Source organism: Sinohyriopsis cumingii, chromosome 15, assembly GCF_028554795.1.
Source record: "Sinohyriopsis cumingii isolate HCF-2022 chromosome 15, ASM2855479v2, whole genome shotgun sequence".
NCBI classification, from domain to species: domain Eukaryota; kingdom Metazoa; phylum Mollusca; class Bivalvia; order Unionida; family Unionidae; genus Sinohyriopsis; species Sinohyriopsis cumingii.
This window is the reverse complement of record NC_142975.1, coordinates 22,530,335-22,554,150: the sequence shown is the minus strand read 5'-3', so window position 1 is coordinate 22,554,150 and position 23,816 is coordinate 22,530,335. Positions and strand designations below refer to the sequence as shown.

General features: G+C 37.6%; 1 protein-coding gene across 1 annotated transcript in view; it reads left to right on the top strand.

The window, feature by feature from the left end:
• Positions 1–571: 571 nt before the first annotated feature.
• Positions 572–23,816, top strand: part of LOC149781402 (ceramide-1-phosphate transfer protein-like) — a 56,611-nt gene continuing 33,366 nt past the window's right edge. The window contains exon 1 of the mRNA XM_089935499.1: positions 572–803. Coding sequence (XP_089791625.1) covers positions 667–803 — 137 coding nt within the window. The 5' untranslated portion in view covers positions 572–666. The remainder of the gene's footprint in view (positions 804–23,816) is intronic.

The following is a 23,816-nucleotide window of genomic DNA, read 5'->3' as shown; positions in this document are numbered from 1 at the left end:
AAAAGTACCATGCCCCAAAATCTTTATCCCTCAGGACCCATTGAAAATACGTTTTTAATAACTTTTATGTGTCGTTGTTGGTGGATCGTATATTTTCATGTTTGTAATTACTACTGCTTTTATATAGGAACTGTGTCCATTGTATGCGACTTAATGATATATATATATATATATATATATATATATATATATATATATATATATATATATATATATATATATATATATACGTGTGTGTGTGTTATTTGCTGATCATACCAAAGTAAATTTGGTATTATTATTATTATTATTATTAATGACAAAATCTGAGTATATGCATAGAATACACATTTTCGATAAGATAATTTACTTCAAAATCATCTCTGGAATATATCAAGATGTAACATTTTGATCCACTGTCAGTTACATGGTCATTCGAGAAAATGTATATCTCTCAAAAGAAAAGTCTCAAAATAAAGGGATACTCGATGTCTCTTAGGAGTACCAATAATTAACAAGCGGGCTATTTTGGCACTTAGCCAGGAAGACAAGCCTAACTTATTTCCAGCACTATTGCTCGGTACCAACGTGAACAGCGATTCCGTGGTAAATAAAAGTATACATGGGGGAAATCACACCAGTTAATCACGGCTTTAACAAATCAAGAAGTTCCGTCTGCTTACATTAATGTCTTCCGTGTTCAACGATGGAACAAAACATGACTTTGATTTGGAATTCGTTCTCCAAGCTCTACAGAGGTGCCATTTAAATGACGGAACTGTTTTGCTGAGCGAATATTTGACTGCCTACCATGAATTATGCAGGTAACACAAACAAATGCACTCTAGTGGGTCTATAATTGCTGCTTATGGGCAAAAAACGAATACTTTAAAGGCGCACTACTTAGTTTTCATAAACTTTGCTTTGCATGTGTTTTTACCACAGTTTTGATTTAAATTGTCAAAATCGTGAAATCAAGCTTGTGTTCTCTGTACAAAGATAAAAATTCGCGTTTAAAGAAGTTAAAACCTAAACGTTCGAAGGAGTTTCCTCTTCTAAAAATAGAACTCGACTACGCTAATATAATCATGTGACGAACAAATGTAAAAGGCGAAAATAAAAGGTGGCACTGTGAAAGCGTATATGGATGATTTCTCATTAATTTCTGTGATGATAAAATATTATTAACTGCTGTCGCCGATGGGAATGAATTGTTTCAACACATAGTAATGTATTACCCTTGAAGTAACGTAGTTTTTATACGCATCATTAGAGCAATAGATACATCAAGCCATTTGTTATAATGGGATGGTGGTGGTGGTGGTGGGGGAGTATCTCAAATCGTTAGAGAAATAGTTCATGTCATAACCCCCTCCTTCCCTCTCTCTCTCTCTCTCTCTCTCTCTCTCTCTCTCTCTCTCTTATTTGTATACATAGTTCAAGGTAATAATAGATTCATGCCTGACATAATTTAACATAATTATTTTAAGTATTTTGCTGATAGTAAAACCAGGCCCATCCCTAGGATGTGCAGGGCCCAAGGCAGACAGCAAGTCATGAGTGCGGGGCCTCAAGGAAAAAAAGTTGCATTGCGGAGCAGCATGGGGCCCAAGGCGGTTGCCTCGTTCGCCTTGCCCTAGGGCCGGGCCTGAGTGATAAAGATCTTACAGAAAGGTTTTTTTTTTTTTTTCATTATGTCGGCTATGTTAAACAAAGGCGATCATTTTTCGAATTCATTAAGAGTACTATTTTTGTATACTATAGATTTGGCAGGGGCCCATCGGTATCATTTGTATAGGTGCCAGCATAGGGGCCCAAGTCTCCAAAATAAAAGGTGCAACGTTGTTAGGTGTACCAGCTGAAATGAAGTAAAATAAGCACGAGGCGATCCATTAGAGTAGTTCCTCATGACACTGCCAATAATAATGCTAGGAGAACCTATTTTGTTTGTTTTTAAGGCAAACTAACCAGCATCAATTTTTATTAAAGAATGCCCTTTTCCTCTTTACCCATTTTAATAAGTTTCTGAGATAGCTATTAAAAAGAACTAGTTATAGAAATTGAAAAATGTATCAAGTTACCAAATTTAATTTCTTGAAAATTAAAAGTCATACCAGAAATTTGGAGACATAGTAAAACTTAACGTCAAAATCTGCACAGAAGTATAGGATATGAAGTACAATCCCATTTGGAAATACAGCCGATTGAGATTAGTATATTAGGTTCATACCTGTCCAACTTAAGTTGTCTCTAAATCCAGAATATTGACTATATTAAAATCTGAAGGGTACTGTGTCAGTGGAGGACACTAGACAGTTCAGACTCTTTAGTTGTCATTTACTTGTGGGGGTTTTCTTCTAACTTTTACAAAGTGAATCCCGTAAAATTGTATGGGTGCACCTGCACCTGCTACAGCAGCAGAGAGGTTGAACATACCTTTTGCTAGAACGTCATTTTAAAAAAATAAAGCTTTCTACGAAAAGGAAAAAAATATGTCAGTAACGTGAAACCGAAACCTCTTACTTACCCAGAGTTTCTCTAATTGGGTTAGTTTATTTTGTTACTTTATTTTTGTCGCTTGTGGGTTTTTTTTTTAAAAAAAAAGTATGCGCGTTTTCGTTTACCCGCAGAACGTTTTATTGAGGTCGCAACCTCTCTACTGCAATAATTAAATCAGTTTCTCAACCAAATATTTTGTCAAGACCTATACGATATCGCGATCGAGGATCATGTAATTTTATTGTTATAAATCCATGTGGAGTAGATTGTGCTTTTGTAAAGAAGCTTTTGAAACTAATCATGTCCATGTCTTCACTACACAAGGTTTGATGAATGTTTCTCAAAGTATGCGTATCAAGTCCATTAAACACAACTAAAATATTGCAGTTATCTCTGATAACTTTAGGTATTTGTGTATATCGCTGAGTAACATAAATCACATCATTAATTTTATGTCTGCCTCGAGAAAATATTCTTGCTGGATTAGATTGTTTGTTTCCATCATTACGTCATCATACACTACTAAATTATTAATGAATCCATCGACGTCGTCTACGGATGGTGCTTCATCAATATCGGTGATAAAATTAATAATATCATCACCCTCTTCGTCCAACAATTTTGCGTTTTCATTACAATCTTTAAGTACATCATAACACCGCTGATCATCAACAGAAGGTGCTACTAAATATAGTTTATCCCACTTTAACCATTATCAATTTAAGTAATAATTGTGTTTTACCCGATCCAGATGGACCTATTTTTATCATTCTGATGATATTCGGTAATGCTGAAATATGTTTTAAGGCTCTTGTTTTTGTGTCTCTGAGAAATCAATGATATCCATGTTGTACAAATATAATAAATTATGTGAATTTATATTGCGTTCGATGTAGAGCATCCACCCTCACAAACCGCTCCGGTGGCCTAGTTGATAAAGCATCCGCCTCGGATGCGGCAGGTCGTGGGTTCGATCCCCGGCCAAGTCATACCAAAGACTTACAAAAATGGTACTAAGAGCTGCCTCGCTTGGCGCTCAGCATTAAGAGGTTAGTGTTAGGACTGGTCGGCCTGGTGTCAGCGTAATGTGACTGGGTGGGACATCATGCTACATGTCTGTTGCATGATGCCCCAGTGCTAGATAATAATAATAATAATAATAATAAAGAGGACTTTGTATAGCTCCTAATCTTTAGATATCATGATACGATTACAAAAAAAAACCCAATGAAATTAGAAAACATAAAAATATGCTGAAAATATTTAAGGTAGGAAATATTATTAGGTCTTTAAGTTTGTTCTTGCAGTCAATATAGGTGAGTTTTAAGAGCACTCTTGAATGTGATCACTGTGTCTTTGTGTCTGAGTTGAGTAGGGCAATTCTTTCCACGTTGCTGGGTCCTGGTATGCAAAAGAACGTTGTCCAGATGACTTCGTTTTCATAGTGGGAATAATGCGCATATGATTGTCAGAAGAGGAGTGTAGGTATCTTGCTGGTGTGTACACATGGGTGAGGTCGGATAGGTATGTTGGACTGGAATCCCGTTAGTGAAACGTAGCACTGAGAACAAATTTTGTGTTTAATTGTAGATCGGATGGATAGCCAGTGTAGGGTACAGACCAGCGGGAGGTGTGCTCTGATCATTGTACTCTAAGGATGATCCGAGCAGCTGTGTCTTGAACTTTTTGAAGTTTCTGAAGTAGATATTGAGATGAACCAGACATAACTGAGTTATAATAGTCCAGTCTTGAAAGTACTACTGAACACACAAGTGTTTTAGTGGCATCAGCTGAAAGATATTTGCGAATGGAGCTGATGCGTCTCAGCTCAAGATATGCAGCCTTGCGTATGTTTATGACATGTTGGTGTAATGTGATAGTACTGTCCAGAGTAACACCTAAGTTTCGTACTGACTGCGTGAATTCAATGTTGGTGTTGCTGATATTTATTGCTTGAGGTAAAGGATATGAATGAGAAAGTCGTTGTGTTGTGATCAGAATGGCCTCAGTTTTATCATCACTCATCTGCAGCTTGTTACATGTCATCCATTATTTCACATCAGAAATGCACTTCTCTGCACCTTGGATGGTAGCATCAACTTTAGTTGGGTGGCTAGATTTGTATATCTGGGTGTCGTCAGCGTACAGTTAGTGAGACACTGGATAATGATCCACGACACTTGAGAGAGGTTGAGTGTATAGAATGAAGAGAAAAGGTCCAAGAACAGACCCCTGTGGGACACCACAACATAGATCAACTGGACTGGAGTGTATTCCATTTGCAGATACAATTTGTGTCCTGTTGACCAAGTAGGACTTGAACCACAGTAAGGCTGTATCATGAATGCCAAATACATGCTGGAGACGGTGAAGTAATATATCATGGTCTATTGTGTCAAACGCTGCAGACAAATCAAGGAGGGCGAGGACAGTAATCATTCCGCTATCCGCTATCCAAAGCAGAGAGAATGACATTACTTACTTTTAAAAGAGTAGTTTCAGTAGTGTGGCAAGGGCGATATGCAGATTGTACTTTGCTAAAAAGACAGTTTGAATTCAGATGAGATACAATTGGGATAGAACAACATTTTCGAAGATTTTTTTTTATATGAATAGGAGATTAGAAACTGGGCGGTAATTCTTTAAATCGTTATGGTCGAGTGTTGGTTTCTTCAGCAGAGGCTTTACAATGGCAGTTTTGAAAAATAATGGGAAATCAACGGATGAGAGAGAGAGAGAGAGAGAGAGAGAGAGAGAGAGAGAGAGTGGTATTAATAACATCATTTAGTGAAGGCAATACTGGATCTAAGCACTCAAGCAGCAGAGATGTTGGAATTGGATCAAGTTTACATAACTTTGGTGCACTCTTCATCAAGATTGTACGTACTAAATCCGTAGAGACAGGTTCAAATGATGATAATGGTTGCCGCTGAAATTCTGTATCCCAGCTATATGGTGACGACGAGCCAATTGAAATTGTGTTGTCAAGGTTATCTTTAATGGTTTATACTTTGTCACAGAAAAAATTTGCAAACAGGTCCGGAAGGTCGACTGGACAGAAGGTAGTTGGAGTATGCGCGTTTTCGTTTACCCGCCAGACGTTTTATTGAGGTCGCACCCTCTCTACTGCTATAATTAAATCAGTCCCTCAACCAAATATGTTATCAAGTCCTATACGATATCACGATCGAGGATCATTTGTTCATTGACATTAGCTTGTTAGTAACCTCGAAGAGCTCTTTGTAGCTGGAACTTTCCATGATCTTCTTACCTTAGTGGGCTGATTTCTTTGCATGGACTATGTTTGTGACGTTCTTCTTAGAGGCTTCATAGATTTGCTTATGAATAATGCTTCTGGTGGAAAGTCAAAGCCTCTCCACTTTACGGCGGTGTCTTTTAGCAGTGCGAAGTTGGTCCCTAACACTGCTATACCATGGAGAACACTTTTGAATTGATGCTCTACACTTAGTGGCTGGGGCATGTTTGTCGATCAGTGAACTCAGGCAGTTATCGAGTTGTTCTGCTGTAGGAGGTGAGCAAGTTGTTAGGTTTGCTTGGATGTCATGCATTAGTTTGGTTCTATTTATCATATGGAGGTTTGTCTTAGCAGCAAATAAAGGTGGAGGATTAGGGACTGATACGTCAAGATGGCATACAATGCAGCGGTGATCTGATACAAGTTCGTGGGATACCGAGGAGGACCGTAGAATATTATCATCAGGTCCAGTCGAAAATGTGACCATGTTTATGTGTGGGTTGGTTAACTGACTGTTTGCGGTTGAAAACATTAATATAATCTAGGAGTTATGATGTGTTTGGGTTTTCGGGACAGTCAAAGTGAAAGTTAAAATCTCCAAGAATAATCAGGTTGGCACCTATCGAATTTCCATACTCCAGGAGATTCGAAAACTGTTCCAAAAAGAGAGATTCAGTCAGCTTGTTTTTTGTACTAGGAGGAGGGTGGTAGTGGCAGAAAAAATGGACTGATCGTTGTTCCATTGTGATTGTGGTTTGGACTAGTTCAAGCTATGTGTGGTAGAAATTGAAAGTTGTGGTGTAGGTAAGACGTTTGATGATGTAGTTATTTGTGATGACCCCAATTCCACCTAAGCGAGAGTGGCGGGGGAACGACTTGATGAAGTAACCGGTGGGTGTTAAATCAGCGCACTTGGGCTCATCGCCTGATGTTTTTAGCCATATTTCTATCAGGAAAAAGACGTTGATATTCTGATGGTTGATAAAATTAACTATTTATGTGCGCTTTGGTATCTCTTGGATAGTTAACTCAAAGGTTGACGATTTAAAAGGGATTTGAATTAGGGTATCTAAATTAACGGCCGAATTTTTAAATTGTTGAGCCAGAAAGGGCATAAGGGAGATAATTGGAATTCTTCTTCCTGTTCTACGCCGGCCAGCTTTGAAACAACGTTTCTTTTCTCGCAGCTGTTTACATTTAAGTAATGATGAATATAGTCCCAATTCGTTTAGTCTTGAGTACAATGCAGTTTTGAGAGCCAAGGAGTGATCATTTAAAGCAATTAATGAGGATCCATCATAGGCTAGCATAAACGGGTTGACTCTCGGGTATCACGTGATGGTGGTTTGTTCAAAAACAAAAGACGTTGTAGCAGTGGAGCAATACAGCTGAGAAATTTTTAATTGTCCTCGTTTCCAAAGCAAGGATATTAAGAAACACATACGAACTGAACAACCAATGCATGATGAACACAATAATGTAGACGAAGACAGACAACAAGCACATATATCATGAAAAACGACACAAAAAAAGGAACAGCTTGTTCAAGCCGGTTAAGCGATAGCGGCCATCTTACAAAACTCATCTGTAAACTATACAGATATCTGTAAATTATAAACAGTCACACTGCAGACATCGTAGTGATATGACTGAAAAATTGTTAAAGCTACGTTAAAAATCCTAAACACACACACACACACACACACACACACGCCACCCTCACAATTGAGTTAACATCAATAATAACAAAAACTAAAAAGCGTGCACTTACAGGTAAATGTGTGAAATGTGGTTTAAAAAATATAAATTTATCTCCGGACACAAAGTGTCTGGTGGTGATATCGCTACTTCATCAGGAAAATTACCAGGAACTCCATGAGCCTATACCCTGGAGAAAAACATCTTCCAGGATATAATTATTGTGGTACTGGAACCCGACTTGATATCCGACTTGATGAACAAGATCAACCAAGACCTGGAGGGTATCCAATAAATGCTATTGATAAAGCATGTCACGTTCATGATGTAGCTTATACAAATCCACATCTGCAACAACGACATATTGTAGATGTGAAGTTGATTCACTCGTTAAAATCCATAAAAATTAAATCTTTCAGAGAATCATTAGCTAAATGGTTGGTAAGAACTGCCGTGAAAGGTAAAATATTATTCGGAGCCGCTAATTAATCAACCGATTAATATAATGGAATTAATTTATTACAGCGCAATTGGATATTGGAAAGGTAGAACAGCGATTATTAAACTCGCTGGGGCAGCAAACGTTACACGTTCTGTTGCTGCAAAATGGTTAGTACAACCGGCAATGTGGCAAATTAACTACCACCACCTAACAAAATTCAGCACGCACATTTTGATGTTAGCTCTCTTAATGAAGTTCATCAAGCAGATATTTTATTTTTACCGCATGATACTATTAAAATTGGAAGACGTCAGTTAAGATACAAATACGAACCGACAGTCGTTGATGTTGCATGTAGATATAAGGAAGCAGAGCCGTTATCAACTAAAACAGCAACTGAAGTTTCTTCTGCTTTTGAACGAATTTATCAATGAGGGCCCTTGCGTAGGCCACACTATTACAGGTTGATCCTGGCAAGGAATTTCTTGGTCGGTATCAACGTTGATGAAGCAACACAATGTCGAAATTAGACGAGGACAAACTGCAATTCATCGTGATCAGGCAATTGTTGAACACTTGCTGAGCGATTGTTTGGATATCAATATGCGAAGGAAATATTTCAGAAAGATACAAGATTCCTATATTGGGTTGCAAGATTACCAAGTGTAATAGTTGCGTTAAATAATGAAATCACTCGCACAACTGCCATGAAACCCGTTAATGCGATTACAAAAAAAAACATACCAATAAAACGACATGACTTCTAAAAAAAACCCAGTATTAGGTAATGTTACTGTCAGGTATTTATATGAACCTGGTGAACTTGAAGGCGGAAAATAGAGCGACCGATCCCATTTGGAGTATTATGACACATACAATTTCTAGTGTGGTAAGATCCATGGGTAGACCCGTAATCTACAGATTCGATTCAACCGCTCCTCAACGTGGATTTGTACGCGAACAATTGCAAGTAATCCCTGAGGACATACAGTTACCACCGCATTCACTTTTGTAAACTAGCACCTCGACGTCGAATACATTCAAGACAGGCCAGCGTTACATTTTTACGCGTATGACCAAGACTAGTATTAGTTCTGTCTACGGTAAATTGTCTTGGATAATTTTTTAATATTGCCAAAACATTACTGTGTTACAGCTCACACAATGATTATTTTGCTGTTATTTTAATGGCACGATAAATTGAGCATCGAGATCAAAGTCGCGGTTATTTTTTTTTTGTCACATTGTTGATAACCAACTAATTTTTTTAACTATATCATCGCCATTGCCAGCAATGGTTTCCTGAATTTAATTAATATTTTCTGTGAAGTCAGTAATAACCCACCGTGGCTGAGATATTCGTCTAAATGGAGACACTGCGAGATAAATTATGTTTGACCATTCGATACAATCATCGAGGATCCAAACATTTTTATCAGAGATGGTTAATCCTTGTGATGATGAATTGTCATTGCGTATCCTAGCGTCCATGGAGTTTTGTGCTTTCGGAGTACGTGACGTTTCCTTAGTCAAATTAAGAACTGTATTGGCTCTTCCAAAAATGAAATTAACAGTAAAATGTCTGGCTGCGTGAAAAACCTGCCCAAAATGTGACTATCTTAGCTCTGATTAGATACCAAACTGTCTAGGGTAGTAGCACTGATATGTTATAGTGTCGGTTTTTCCAGTCTCTAACAGAGTTTCGTACCACCGCGGCAAGGTTCTCTTTGAATTAACCGTGAATTTGACTGTGACACAATGGCTAAGTCACAGACAGGTAGTTTCTTTGTTTCAGAATTGGTCTAAAGTCGTAATATTATATAACACGTATTAATATTACCCATTTTACTTTGAATTGGTAATTCAGTCAGAAGACATTTATAAACATGAGACACGAATTGTTGGTGGAGGGAAAGCTGCGCCCACCGATTTACGATCGAGGGTTGCAGTTGCTGAAGATCTTTCATGGTAAACTTTTTTATTTACTTTCTATAAATGCTAGCATGAAACGAATCCATCCCATTTATGCAGGACATTCTAGCCTGAACTTAGTAGGTGCTTGTTATGCGACTTCTACAGTCAGATCAAACATGGTACACCTGTTGTACACAAACACTGACAGTCTGGTGCTAAGCATAGAACCCGAGGATGATAATACGATATGCCTGAAGATCCTCACCTTTCGAATATGAACCAATATGCTAAGGATCACCCCATTACCTCATAACAAAAAAAGGGTCGTAGGCAACAATGATCAAATTCATCGGTCGCTGCACCATGATGTACTTCATATAGAAAGTGGACAGTACTTTGTTGTTGTTGAGTTTAATTGTAGTGGCGTGCGCACAATTGTGCATGTGCCACTTTTTTCTGACTGCGCCGCAGTCTGCTAGTTGTTCCTGGGGAAGGGGATGGTGCCACCTCCCCACGCTTTTATGGATTCAAGGAACCCTGATAGTTTGGCCTCAATCTGTGGGTCCATAAAGGTCCCTACAGTTGAATGGTTGGCTGTCATTAGTGGGAAGGAGAGCTCGGGAACGGTCCTGCTTGCTTTACGTCGCTAGTTTCTTGTTGCATTTGCCTAGTGTTTCTTGCGATTTTTTTTTGATTTTTTTTTTGGATTTAATTTTTTTTCTTCTTCAAAATGTTCTAAAAGGGGGGAGGGGATGTTCTATGCTGTTTATAGAGGTTCTTAGTAGAAATCATGTATGAAGAGAGATTTTCAAGGTTATTATGGTATTACTAGTCGAGGTGTTTAGGGTGTGCTTCCTACGTTATGTTATTTATAAGGTTTTAGATATTACCTCTTTAAGTTATTTATTAATTAATGTTTTTAGAGATTGAATGTTATTTATACTTTCTTTAGCAAGAGACCGGAGTCCTAGCCGATTACACGGTTCGTTAAGGACATCTAGGACCGGAATCCTAGCTGATTACTCGGTTCGTTAAGGACATCTAGGAAATCCAATTTTGCGGTTTCCTTAGTTTTTTATAGGTGCTTCGTAAGTAAATTATTTATTAATACTTTTATAAAATTGAAAGATATGTTATGGGTTTTTATGTGGTGGCTTCTAAATTTATTTAGCTAGTTACTGGGTCTTTTGGTTTTGTGGGGATAGTAATTATATTTTGTTCCTAAGTCCTGCTGAGTCTATGAATTGATTTATATTTTTATATGCTGATTGTTTATTTTTATTAAAGTCCATAAGTAACTCTGGGTATGTGTGTAGTGATCCAGTCTCTTTTTGGTTTTTGATAAATATTTTCCGAGCGGGTTGATATTTTGGGCATATATTGAATACGTGGTGTAGATCTTCGGTGGTGTGGCAGTTAAAGCAGTTAATGGTTGCTGGTTTGGGTCCTATAAACCTTCCAAAACTGCTTGCTAGTTTAGTTTTTCTAGTTATTATCATGTTTATGGTTTTCTGTTCTAAATAGGTACCCTTAGGTAGCATGTTCCTATCTACGTTTTTTTTTTTGTTTCATGGTGCTTTTTACCTTTTGTGGAGGAGTTCCAAAAATCTTGCCATGTTTGGTCTATATATGTTTGTGCGAAGCTTATTGCTTCTGTAGAGCTATAGTTAAGCTTGATAGAGTTTTGATCTCCTAGTTTGGTTTTTGCAACTTTGTCTGCTGTTTCGTTGCCAGAGATTCCAATGTGCGACGGTATCCACATGAGCTCGACTAATTGATGTGCTGTGGTGATATCGTCGATTAATTGGCATGCTCTGTCGAGGAATTGTTCCCTAGAGTGTGTATTGCGATTTTGGATCGATTTGATAACGCTTAGGGAATCGCTTATAATGACTGCTTTAGGTATTTGGTTGTCTTTGATCCATTGTAGTGATTCAAGTATAGCCCAGAATTCAGTGGTGTAAATGGAGCAATAGTCAGGTAATCTGGATCCCGTTTGTATATTGAATTCAGGGATGACTATTGCTGCTGCTGTTCTTGGTGGGTTGTTTGTTTTTGATCCATCGGTATATATTTTAACATAGTCCGGGTATTTTTGGTTGATTTCGTTTACCAGTACAGGTTTTAGTAAGTTTTCTTGTCCTTCTTTATTGCCTAATTTGGTAGCTTCAGTGTTAATCCTTGGCGGTTTTTGTAACCATGGTGATTTGTTCTGGTCTGTATTGTTTGTTACCTGTTTTTTTTAGTAGAGGTATCTTTTCTCTTAGTTCAAGGATTACTTTGCCACTTGGTGTGATGGGTATGATTTTGGGTTTGAAGACAACTTTACACTTATTTATAGCTATTTTGGTGGGATGGTTTTCTGGGTGGGTATCTAATCGAATGGAGTATCGGAGGAGCAGTTCTTGCCTACGTAATTTTAAGGGTAGTTCTCCTGTTTGTGTTTGTAATTCTTCTAATGATGTTGAGGGGAGTGTTCCTGTGCATAATAGTAAGGCTTTTCTCTGGATAGTGTCAAGTTTTTGTAGTACAGGTTGCTTAGCCGAGTTATATGCTTGGCAACCGTAATCCAGTTTTGATCTAATTAGGCTTTTATATATCGTGAGGAGGGTTTCCTGGTTGGATCCCCAGTCAGTCTCTGTGATGTTCCTGAGTAAATTGAGAGCTTTGTTACAATTCTGGGTGAGTTGTTCAATGTGCTGTTTCCATGTGAGGTGATTGTCAAAGAACATTCCTAGGAATTTTACTACTGTTACGTATTTGATTAATTGATTTTGTATATAGAAGTTTGGATAGACTAGGTTGTTATTTCGTTTTGGGGTGAATATGATTGCCACAGTTTTTTTTATGAGATATTTTGAAACCCCATTTGTCTGCCCATCTCCCTATGTTGTCTAGGCTCTGCTGGATTTCTTTAACTACTGTGTTATTGGCAGGATTTCCATTCCTCCATATGCCACTATCATCTGCAAATTGTGACAAGTTTATTTTTGTGGAGGCTGCATTGAGGTCAAGGTCGTTTACCATTAGGTTAAATAGTAAGGGACTTATTACACTGCCTTGCGGTGTTCCATTTTCAAGTGAAAATTCTTCCGAATGGGTGTTGCCTATTCTTGTGGTAATTTTCCGGCCTGTGAGGAAATCGCCAATCCAGTTGAACAAGCGTCCAGTAATTCCAAATTGGTTTAGTTTGGCCATTAGTCCATTGGTCCATACTAGGTCGAACGCTTTTTCTAGGTCTAAAAAACCGCTATGAGGTTGCGATCGGTTTTCCTATGTGCGTTAAAAGCGAGTTTGATGTCTGTTTCCAATCTGAGAAGTTGGTCATTGGTGGACCGTTTGTTCCGAAAGACACATTGATTTATGGGAGAGTAGGTTATTGGTTTCTAGGTGGTGTTTTAACCTATTTGCGATTATTGTCTCCATTATTTTGCAAATATTGTTTGTAAGGGAGATGGGTCGGTACGAATTTATGTTGTTGGGATCTTTACCTAGCTTGGGGATTGGTATTACTATGGCCTGTTTCCATTTGGTGGGTAGTTGGCCTTTATCCCATATCCTATTAAAGAGTTTGATTATGGCTATTGTTATATTGATAGGTAGTGTTTTGTAGATAATGTAACCTAACTGATCCTTACCAGGGGATGTTTCGTTTTTGGATCGTAGGGCTATCTTCCGTTCATGTACTGTGATGTCGCTATTTAGGTGAGATTCTTTTGTTCCTTGGTCTTGAAACATTTGAGGTTGGGTTCCCTCCATTAGTTTTTTGTGTTCTTGAAAGTTTCTGGTGTGATTATTGTTGCTACTCATGTTCGAAAAATGCTTCGCTAGGAGGTCTGCCTTATCTTTATTTGTTATGGCATTTTTAATTTTTGGGGCTGAGGTAGTTGCTTTCCCTTTGATGGCTTTTATCTTGTCCCATATTTGTTTTGAGTTTGATTTTAGACTCAGTTTAGAGCAAAAGGTTTGCCATAGATTAATTTTAGCAGTTTTTATAGTTTGTTTTAGTGCTTTTTCTTTACCTTTATATTGCTGGAAGTAGGTAGAATTTTTGGTGCGTTTATATTTATTTAAGGCCCTTTTTTGTCTTTATGTGCTATAGTGCACTGTTTAGTCCACCATGGTACAGGGTTTTTATTTTGGATATTGTCTTTGGTATGCATCGGTTAGCTGCTTCTATAATTGTGTCTGTTATGTTATCATAATACATGTCAATACTTGGGCTTTCTAAGTTATCTGGATTTACTCTAGCTAGTAATAACTGGAATTGGTCCCAGTCTGCCTGTTGGGGTTTAGGTGGGGTTTCGTTTGGAATGTGTTGAGTTTTTGTTTGAATATTGATTGTGATGGGGAAAATGGTCACTTCCTAACGTATCTTCCTGATCCACCCACCAATTTGTGATTTGAGCCAATTTTGGGTTAGTGGTGGTTAGGTCTATGGCTGAAAGAGTGCCATCCTCAGGGTTTAATCTAGTGTTCGACCCGTCATTTAAGATGACCAGATTGTTCTCAGTTATCCATTTTTCAACCATTTTCCCTCTTTGATCTTTCTTTTTACCTCCCCAAAATTAACTGTGTGCGTTGAAGTCGCCACAGATCATTAGATTGTTGTTGTTGTTATTAGTGATTGCCTTTAGTGAGATTAGGTTGGTAGGGCAGAAGGTACCCCCTGGGTCATATGCATTTATTATTTGAATGTTTGTGGTTCCTATATTTATCATTACTGACATTATTTCGATGTTATTATTGATGTTTAGGTTAGGGGGTACTTCTATTACTTCATAGTAGATTAGTGTATCTATTAAAAAAATTGCTAGTCCACCCCCTTTCTGCCCCATGGGTCTGTTTTTAAAGATTCCCTGGGTATAGCCATGTAGTTTGGGCAGGTGTTTGTGTTCTTGTGTTATGAGGGTTTCCTGTAAGCAGATTACGTCTGGTTTGACAGTACTGAGAAAGGTAAGGCCAAAGGCATATCCAGGACAGTCATAAAGGCCGGTTTTAAACGTCAGCTCTACCTCGAATGCCTTCGAGAGTAAAATGCTTCGACAATCAGTAGTTGCTATCCTCAGCGATAAACGCGAAATGGGGGTATACCATATTAACAAGTCAAACCTTGCTCTTCTGGACATCAACAAGTGGACTGCTACTGCCAGAAAGACAACGCGAGCTTACCGCCACTTGAGCAGCGGATAAGAGTAACATTCCAAGATGGGGGAGTACCTAAACGAGCTCTTGATCGGATATGAATACCTTTAGGTGCTAGCTGAACGCCACTTCACACCGAAAAGAGGATGTCTCCTGACGGTATTATAACCATTTCCGCAACACACAAGAATATGACGTCGTGGTGGAGTAACTCCAGTAATCTCTTGAGCGGACCAGAATGCCTTTAAGGGGCAGTTTAATGCTTGGGTTGGACCGATAATGCACATCAGATAGGCATTGAGCATGGGACCATCCACCGCACAATAAACCAACCCGCTAGCAGTAGGGTTGATTGCGCTCTTTCTGTCAGAGCATCGATTGAAAATACTGCCCCCAGGAAGTCCCAGGCCTGATTGCTATCGCAATCACAACGTTGCATTTCGTCGAAACATTTCTCATCGATACAATTTCTGTCGGGCTATGCAGGGCTATGTATCACTCTTCACATCAACGGAGAAAACGCGTTCTTCCGCATCACAGTAATCGGTCAGAAAACAAACAGTCGCTGTACCTGCGAACAGAAGATGTGATATATGTAACTTTTGGCAAATGTTTTGAAAGCTCAGTTTTTTCTTCAGATCTAGTGATATCAAGCAAATTGTTATATTCTTTGAGATCACTCCCATCTTTCCAATAAATCAAAAGTCATGCTGTAGTGGCGTTTCCGCCGGAGAACCCCTACATAGCAATTACATTTGTATATCATCCGTCTTATAGAGCAATTGTAATGCCGATAAATTCAAACGTTGAAGACTCAAACAAGTTTTGCCTGAAAAGTAGCAGCGAGATGAATTCTCTATGGGTAGAGGTTAAATAGAGGCACGCTCTTTATAAAAATGCACTAGCGCGCAGTTAACTCATTGGATGGTGTTAACACCATTGGGACCGCTTTCTCTGGGAACCGATGTTGTGGGGGGGGGGTTAGATTACTCATCAAGCATTGCTATCCACATCGCTATGGATCTTGAGATCACAGCTCTAAACTTTGGTTTCTGTAGCTGAGAATTTTAACCCGGCGAATGTCCATGAAGGCTAAAAAGCACTTTGAATTCCATGTCATGACCGAAACAAACGTTAACACCACTGCAGACCACATATCTCAGGATTTTAGTGACGTCGCTGTCACGGAAGAGAATATTGTACTTCTCCTAAATAAGAAATGAAATTTGGGCTTTATAACGCAAGGCATACAATTCGGTTGTAATCGACGAAGAGTCAAAACACAAATTCATAGCTCGTGGAAAAGCTGAAGCGCGAGTCGTTCATGAAAATACTCGCTGGGGATTCATTATAAACCTTGTGTTCCTATTCATTGTCTACTGAACAGTCAGGGGAAAAAGCACAGATTGTGCTTCTGTCGATTATCCAGAACTATTGTTAGCGCGCACTTGGCACAGGTGAAAAGCATGCCATTGCCTTGTGCGGAAAATATTAGTCACTTAGAGTGAATCCTTAAGTCAGTTATGTTCAGAAGTTAATAAAAAAAACAAACTATGTAAGCTTTAGACAGTGACCTATGAGTTAGCCAAGTATTACGTCCGAAACGTAAGATAGACCGTATTGTTAAGTTGAAACTCTACACAGAGCACGCAAAGGCCTATTTTATATTTAAGGATGAACATATGACTGTCACCGCTTTGCCATATACATCTCTGCTCAGCTATTATATGAAGAATATATTGACAATAAATTAGCAGACGAATCTTTCTCCATTGAAGAAGTGAAACATATCCTCGATGTTATCGATAAATTCATCATAGACATGCATACCAAAATGTTGGGTGCCGAGTAGCGTGTCTTCATAATCGTCGAATCGGTGACAACGCTAGTTTATAATAAACATGCGTTTTGCCTCTAATGGTACTATGTACAGGATTTTACTTTGTCTCTAACGGCTCTCCATTTACGACGTTTGTTAACATTCACAGTGTTAACGGCCATTATCTTGTTATATATTATAACTTTGGATCATATTACGTAGTAAAATATTGCTTAATATCGCTTACATAAGCGTTATAATGCAACAATTGCGAAATAATGTGTGGTGTTCTAGAAATCAACCTAGACGTGACACTTCGGAAAGTATGACTAGGAAAGTGTGATTAGTATTTAAACTGCCCGAAGTGTGGCAGTTTTCTGTTTGTCAAACAATTTACCACAAACGATCGCATTGGTGAGAGAGAAATTTATGCCCTTTTTAATCACCTGGACTGGTCAAAAGCGACGAAGAAGCAAAACATAAATCACGCAGGTTAAATCAAGTACGTACATTGTGCTAAACATTCTGAGAAAAAACATACAATCGCCCTTAACTAAATTAGAATTTTATTAGAAACTAGTTATACTTGTACCTAGAATATCACATTTTAAGCGAGCCATGTAGGGAGAGAATTATATTTAGTATGATTATAACTATATGCATATTTGCAGAGCGGAGGGGGCTGACAAGGCATTGCGATACAAAAACGGAGACCAAAACTCGAAGTTTAAGTTTATCAACAAGTACGAAAAGTATAATATTCAATGAAAAATTAGACTTGACAACTTTTATGTTTGGAGCATTGCTACTAGCGGAAAAAAATGGTGGTATGTTCCGTAAATGACTGCAGCAATATTATTATGTTCCAGTTTGCGCAAATTATTGAAGACAGTACCAACTAACACAAAATTGGTTCCACACTAAACATCTATTTGTAACAACGTATGCTGGCGGCTATCTACCAAAATGATGAGCCTGTATCATGGGTCCGAACCTAGCTTTGCTTTTCCAAGCGGCTCTACAGCATGGCCATCCTTTTGTTTGCTTCCCTTCCGCCTGTTCTTAATTGGTGTGGTCCCTCTCAGACTTTCATCATAGAGGTTTTTATATGTTTATGTTTTCCTCCATAATGTGTCAAGTTTAGAAAAATTTTGATTTTACAAATTTCAATCTAGGGTTTAGACACCTCCCTCCCAGCCTCACTACTCTAGTGTTTAAATGTTCTTCAATACTGCCTGGTCTTAAAGCTTTATTTACATTAGTTATACTTGCCAGGGATCGATGTTGTTCAGTGTTTGCTATATGTATATGTTATATGTTTTGTATGTCATCCCTGTGTTTCTATATGGTCTGGCTCACAAGGATCACATTCTCTGAATTATGAATTAGTTATATGTTTGTATTTGTGTGAGAAGAGATAGGTAGATTAGAAAGAGTGAATAAAAAAAGAAGAGAATAAATAAAAACATTGGGGAAATTTGTTACTTGATGTATGTGTAGGTTTCTATGTTCCCCATGCTTTTTGTTTTCGTAATGTTCTTATTGACTGGCCTTTCTTTTGGGGAGATAGGTACGACCCGTACTACCTCGCGTTAGCCGTGTACCTTAAGTGTCGTATCATCTGTTCCTTAATCAGCAAACCATACCCCTGTCCCTTTGTATACGGACATGTTTCTGTTTCGGTAAATAATATGATAATTTACTTGTTAGAGAACCACTAGAGTAAGGTATTTCATTCCGCTTTAAAGCGGTATTATACATATTAAATTATTTTCTCTTACTGTCTTCATTATAGAGTTAATCTACCCTATAAATACCATGTATGTTTTCCTATCCGTCAATTGTTTATAAACAGTAATTGTTTGGCTTCTATTGTGACCTATTTGTGTTTAATTTTATTCATTATTAGTCGTCTATCTGCGTCGTTATTAAGACATTTCAGGATTAAATGCTCCTTTGAGTATATTCAGTTACCACACAGTCTACATGGTGGTATGGTTTTAATGAGCTGCCTTTTGAATGCCATCTCCCCTTTTCACCATTTATCATGCAGGTATAGGAAGAGCCTACTTTGTATAGAGGCCGATTCTATACGTGCCCAATTTTCCCATTTAGCTATTCAGTTTAGGCTTAGATGGAGAAATTCTACTTCGTTTTATTTCCTTAGAGGCATTATCAATCAATATATTGTATATACTTTTGTTTTCCGCCCATATTTCTTTATTATCCCTATACATATAGATTCAGTCCCTTATTCTTTTACAATAACTTGATTGTTCCAACAATTTACTTAACGTATTGTTTTTTATTTTTTATATTGCATTGTTAAATCTACACAAATATCATATATATATATATATATATATATATATATATATATATATATATATATATATATATATATATATATATATTGCCTCCCAAGGTAGTTTTTGAGTATTATTAAAAAATTTAAAACTATTCAAAATAGTAGCCCTTTGTTTAATGCTGAGATATTGTCCAAATAGCCCTCCCCTCTTTCTAGGTTTGCAAATAAGTTTCTTCTTTAAATAGTGGATTTTATTATTTTAAAAAAGCTCATCATTTTCTTTTCTATAATATTGATCATGGCTTCTGTGAGTTGTTCATTGTGTAATTAAATTGGATATACATGTAGGTTTTAGCAAACCGTATTCGGTCCTTTAAGTTAATCCTTGTATGCGACCAAATTTCTATTTGCGCATCTATCTTAATTAGGTTCAGGTGAATGGAGTTCTGTCCATATATTATCCCTAGTGCTTTAACATGCTCCTTGATCAAATTAGGAGGTACACCGGGGTGATTACCACTCCACTCCAGTTACCTATTTAGAAAATTTATTGTAGATGTTTGAAGGATAATACGTCTCTGGTAAAATATGTGATGTCATCTGCATGTAGCAGGGTTTTGAATTCGTATTTCAAATGTGATACTCTAATTCCCTGAATATTAATGTTTTTTTTTTTTTTAAAAAAAATATTTATATTCATTGGATTATATCGCTATAGTATAATGCAGCATAGATAGAGGGCATATCTGTCTTATTGATTTTTGTATGTTAATTTCACTTGTCAATGCTCCGTTTATAATTATTATTGATGTAATATTTTTATACGTTGCCCTAGTCCATTTAATTATGTTTGGGCTAAAGCCACATTTTCCTAAAGTTTTAAAAATGAAGTCGTGATCTATCTGATCACAAGCCTTTTATTGATCGAATAGAAGCACGACTTCTTTCTCACCTTTAATATTTAAAAAAAAAACAAATCTATTTTGTTGCACGAATAGATAAAGTATTATTTAAACAATTCTCCCCATTTCCGCAGCTTTGATTTATATCTAGTATTGTATCAGACTAAGGTCTTAATCTATTAGTTGTAATTTTGCTTAGGATTTTATAATCGGTATTTAATAATGTAATGGGTCTCCAATTTTTAATTTTCTTCCTTTTCTCCCTTCCCTTTATATATTAACGTGATTATCCCTTCCCTCAGGCTCTTTGGCATCTCTCCGCTAAAGTCTATCTCTCCGCTAAAGTCTATGTTATTATATAATAGTTCTAATATATCTACTAATTCATTCTGGAATAGGACCGCTCCGGTGGCCTAGTGATAAGTTGTTGTTGTTGTTGTTGTAGGGTTTAACGCCATTTTTCAGCACAAGATAGGCTATACATGGCAGCCACTATTAACGGTGGAGGAATAACCCGGGAAAACCCCGGAAAGAACCACCGACCCACGAAACCTAGTGATAAGAGCGTCCGCTTAGGATGCGGAAGGTCGTGGGTTCAATCCCCGGCCGAGTCATACCAAAGACTTACAAGAATGGTACTAAAAGTTGCCTCGCTTGGCGCTGAGCATCAAGCGGTTAGTGTTAGGACTGGTTGGCTTGGTGTCAGGATAATGTGACTGAGTGGGACATCATGCTACATTTCTGCGGCATGATGCTCCAGTGCTGGACTTCACTATAATCTGCCACACTGCAGACATCGTAGCGATATGACTGCAAAAATTGTTAAAGCTACTTTAAAAATCCTAATCACACACACGTTCTGGAATTTGATGCAGAAATCTGATGTTATACCATCTGATCCTGGAGACTTTCATTTTTCTAGTTTGTTAATCGCATTCAGAATTTCACTAGTAGTAATAAATGTATCGCTATTTTCGTTATCATTGGTTGATAGTTGTCTATATCTAGTTTCAGTCAGGTAGTTGGTTATTGTTTCCTTATCAAGATTTTGGGTTATATATATATATATATATATCTTTGTAATACATTTTAGTACCTTCTAAAATATCTTGTTTGTCTTTTAATGCTATCATTTTGTTTTCCCCTCTTTCCGTTCTTTTATAAATTCCCCTTACCTATTTGTATAAATGTCTGAATTTTCCTGCCCTCATTTTTATTCCTTTGGTAATTTCCCTTCCTATCTCCTCCCATTGTTTAATAATTGTGTCTTCATTTTCTGTTAATGGTTTATATTTGGTTTTGATTTCAATATATTTTCTTTGGACCCATTGTTTATTTATCAGTTTTGTTTTACTATAGTATTTGGTTAATTGTTTTATTTCTTTTTTCATTTGTTCCCAATCAGGTTTAATATCACCACAGCACTTTAGTTGCAGGTTATTTAAATGAAGGCGAACAGTGTTCACATACTTTCGAGTATGTCAGCACTGTTCATCTTCCTACTTCTTGCCCCCATTTAAGAATTTTGGTGAGTAACAAATCCAGTAATACAATATTATGAACTGAGATTTTCTCATGTAACATAGTGCATTTTTAAGACATATATTTGTCCTTCCGTTACACAGAACGTGTCTAAGCGACTTTCTTTATTGTTGTCATATTTGTATGTATATTCCCTTCTGTCTTCATTTAAAAACCTAAAGGCATCTGCTAAGCTATTAATTTTGATACAGGTTAATATAAAATTTTGCAAAAATTCTGAGTCCCTTTGTCTTTCACTTTTGTCAACATCTGAACATATCCAGTTACAATCCTCCCATGATACATAGTTTTAACGCATATATATATATATATATATATATATATATATATATATATATATATATATATATATATATATATATATATATATAGTAATAAATTAAAATTGAGATTTTAAAATTTCGATAATTTTTTAAATTATCAATCAATGATCAGTGGGTAGTTTTCTTGGCTCTGTACTCTTCTAGGCTGATAACTTTTCTATTGTCATTTCAGAGCACCTACTGGGTTGTTCTTTTTCCTTTGTCCTGCAGTGGGCTTCTATTACTACCACCACGTTTCTTCTGGCGATTTATGGCCCTTTATGAAGTCGACTATCTCAGCCTCAGTAGGGGTTCTACGCGTGGATGAATTCAATCTCCTTTTTAAGGTATCCTGGGAGTTGATGCATTGGTTGCAATTGCATTTACTTCGTTGTTAGCTTTTCTCCCTTGCGTTTGTATTGGAGATATTATCTCAGGTTCTAGGCACACTGTTTCCTCTACAACCTTTTCTGGAGTATTTCCCTTTTCTAATACGGGACCCTCTGAGTATTTTCGCATACTAATATGTCTTCTTTGTGAGTGGTGTCACCAGATCGTGTCTCCAGTAAGACAAAAAAAAATATGGCACTATGTTCTTTTCCACTAATTTTGCTTTTTTCGCTTCTTTCTGTTTCTTTCTCTGTATTTGCCTAGATCTCTTCTTCGCCTTTTTCTTTTCAGCGGAGCTAGTGTGATGCGCCGATTCCCATTTTCGTGATTGGTCTGTACTGTATTGTTGGGAGGATGACGTGGTTTCCTCTAGTTTATGGCTTTTCTCGTGTTCTTCACTAGGATCTGGAACGGTTTGTAGCGTTCTATCCAGCTCTACATTTATTGTTGTCGATGTTGTCTCTGCCTCGGCGTAGGTTTTTGGAGCAGTGTTTTACTGAGCATGATACTGGCACTCACCTAGTAGGTGGCCAGTCGCTCAGCAACGATTACATTTGTGGTGGTACTGGCAGCCCTTGTACCACGATTTAAGCATAAATCCCATTAGATAACAAAAAGTGGGGGAAGTTTCTTAGCGTCTTCCGGTGTGACGCTTATGATCCTGACTCCTGTGTAAACCATAGGAAAGCCCCATTATGTAGCCATCTGCGATTTAACCACTTTTACTCCATGTTTCCTTTTTTCAACTGAAGCTCTTTGGTTAGGACTTCTAAGGGCAATAAAGAGAAATTCACGTCTACTACCCTTTCTCATAAGGCCTTAATCGGGAGTAGGGTGTGGGGTGCGTAAGAGTTTTACTGATTTCCCTTTGAAATCTGTTGCCTGGTTATTTCCACAGAGTGGCACATCGCCTTTAGCAAACAGAAAATAAAGTCCTCGTCCACCGTTTTGTAAAGCCAGAATATCATTTGCCTTCCTCCCTCTTGCTACCAGATGTTGAAGAATATCTGCAGGGCGCGGTCTTTCACTATCCGTGAGATTTGTAAAGTCTAGAACCTTCCGTTCTGTATGCCAACATTATTCTCCCCTGCTTTGTTTCCTTGATTTCCGTGGGGAAGTAACTTCCAGTTTTCCCTCCTTGCTCCATACTGGGTGTGTGTATGTTTGCCATTTAAGAGCCAGAACACTACCCACTACAGTATTAAGATTACCTTCCTAATCAAGAAAGATTTATCAAATTGAAACTTTACACAATATAAATACTGATATCTAGTTGTAATAAAGTAGTAAATAGTAGTATACCTTCTAGAGGTCCTCACGAATTTGTAGGTGAGTATACTTGTGAAATTAACTCACAAGTATGGCAAAATATCCTCGACAAAAATGTCTGAATTGAACTGATGTCTAACGGCCAAAACCTTTGCAGCATGTGGCTTGCTTGGGTGGCTTGATTGATCCGAGCCAACGTCGCGTGTAGATTTTGAACGGTTTTAATTGTGGCCACATCTCACTTACGTACAATGTGGCACATCAAAATCGTTCAAAATCTGCACACGACGTTGGCTTGGATCAGTCATGCCACCGCAGCAAGCCACAGGCAGCAAAGGTTTTGGCCGTTAT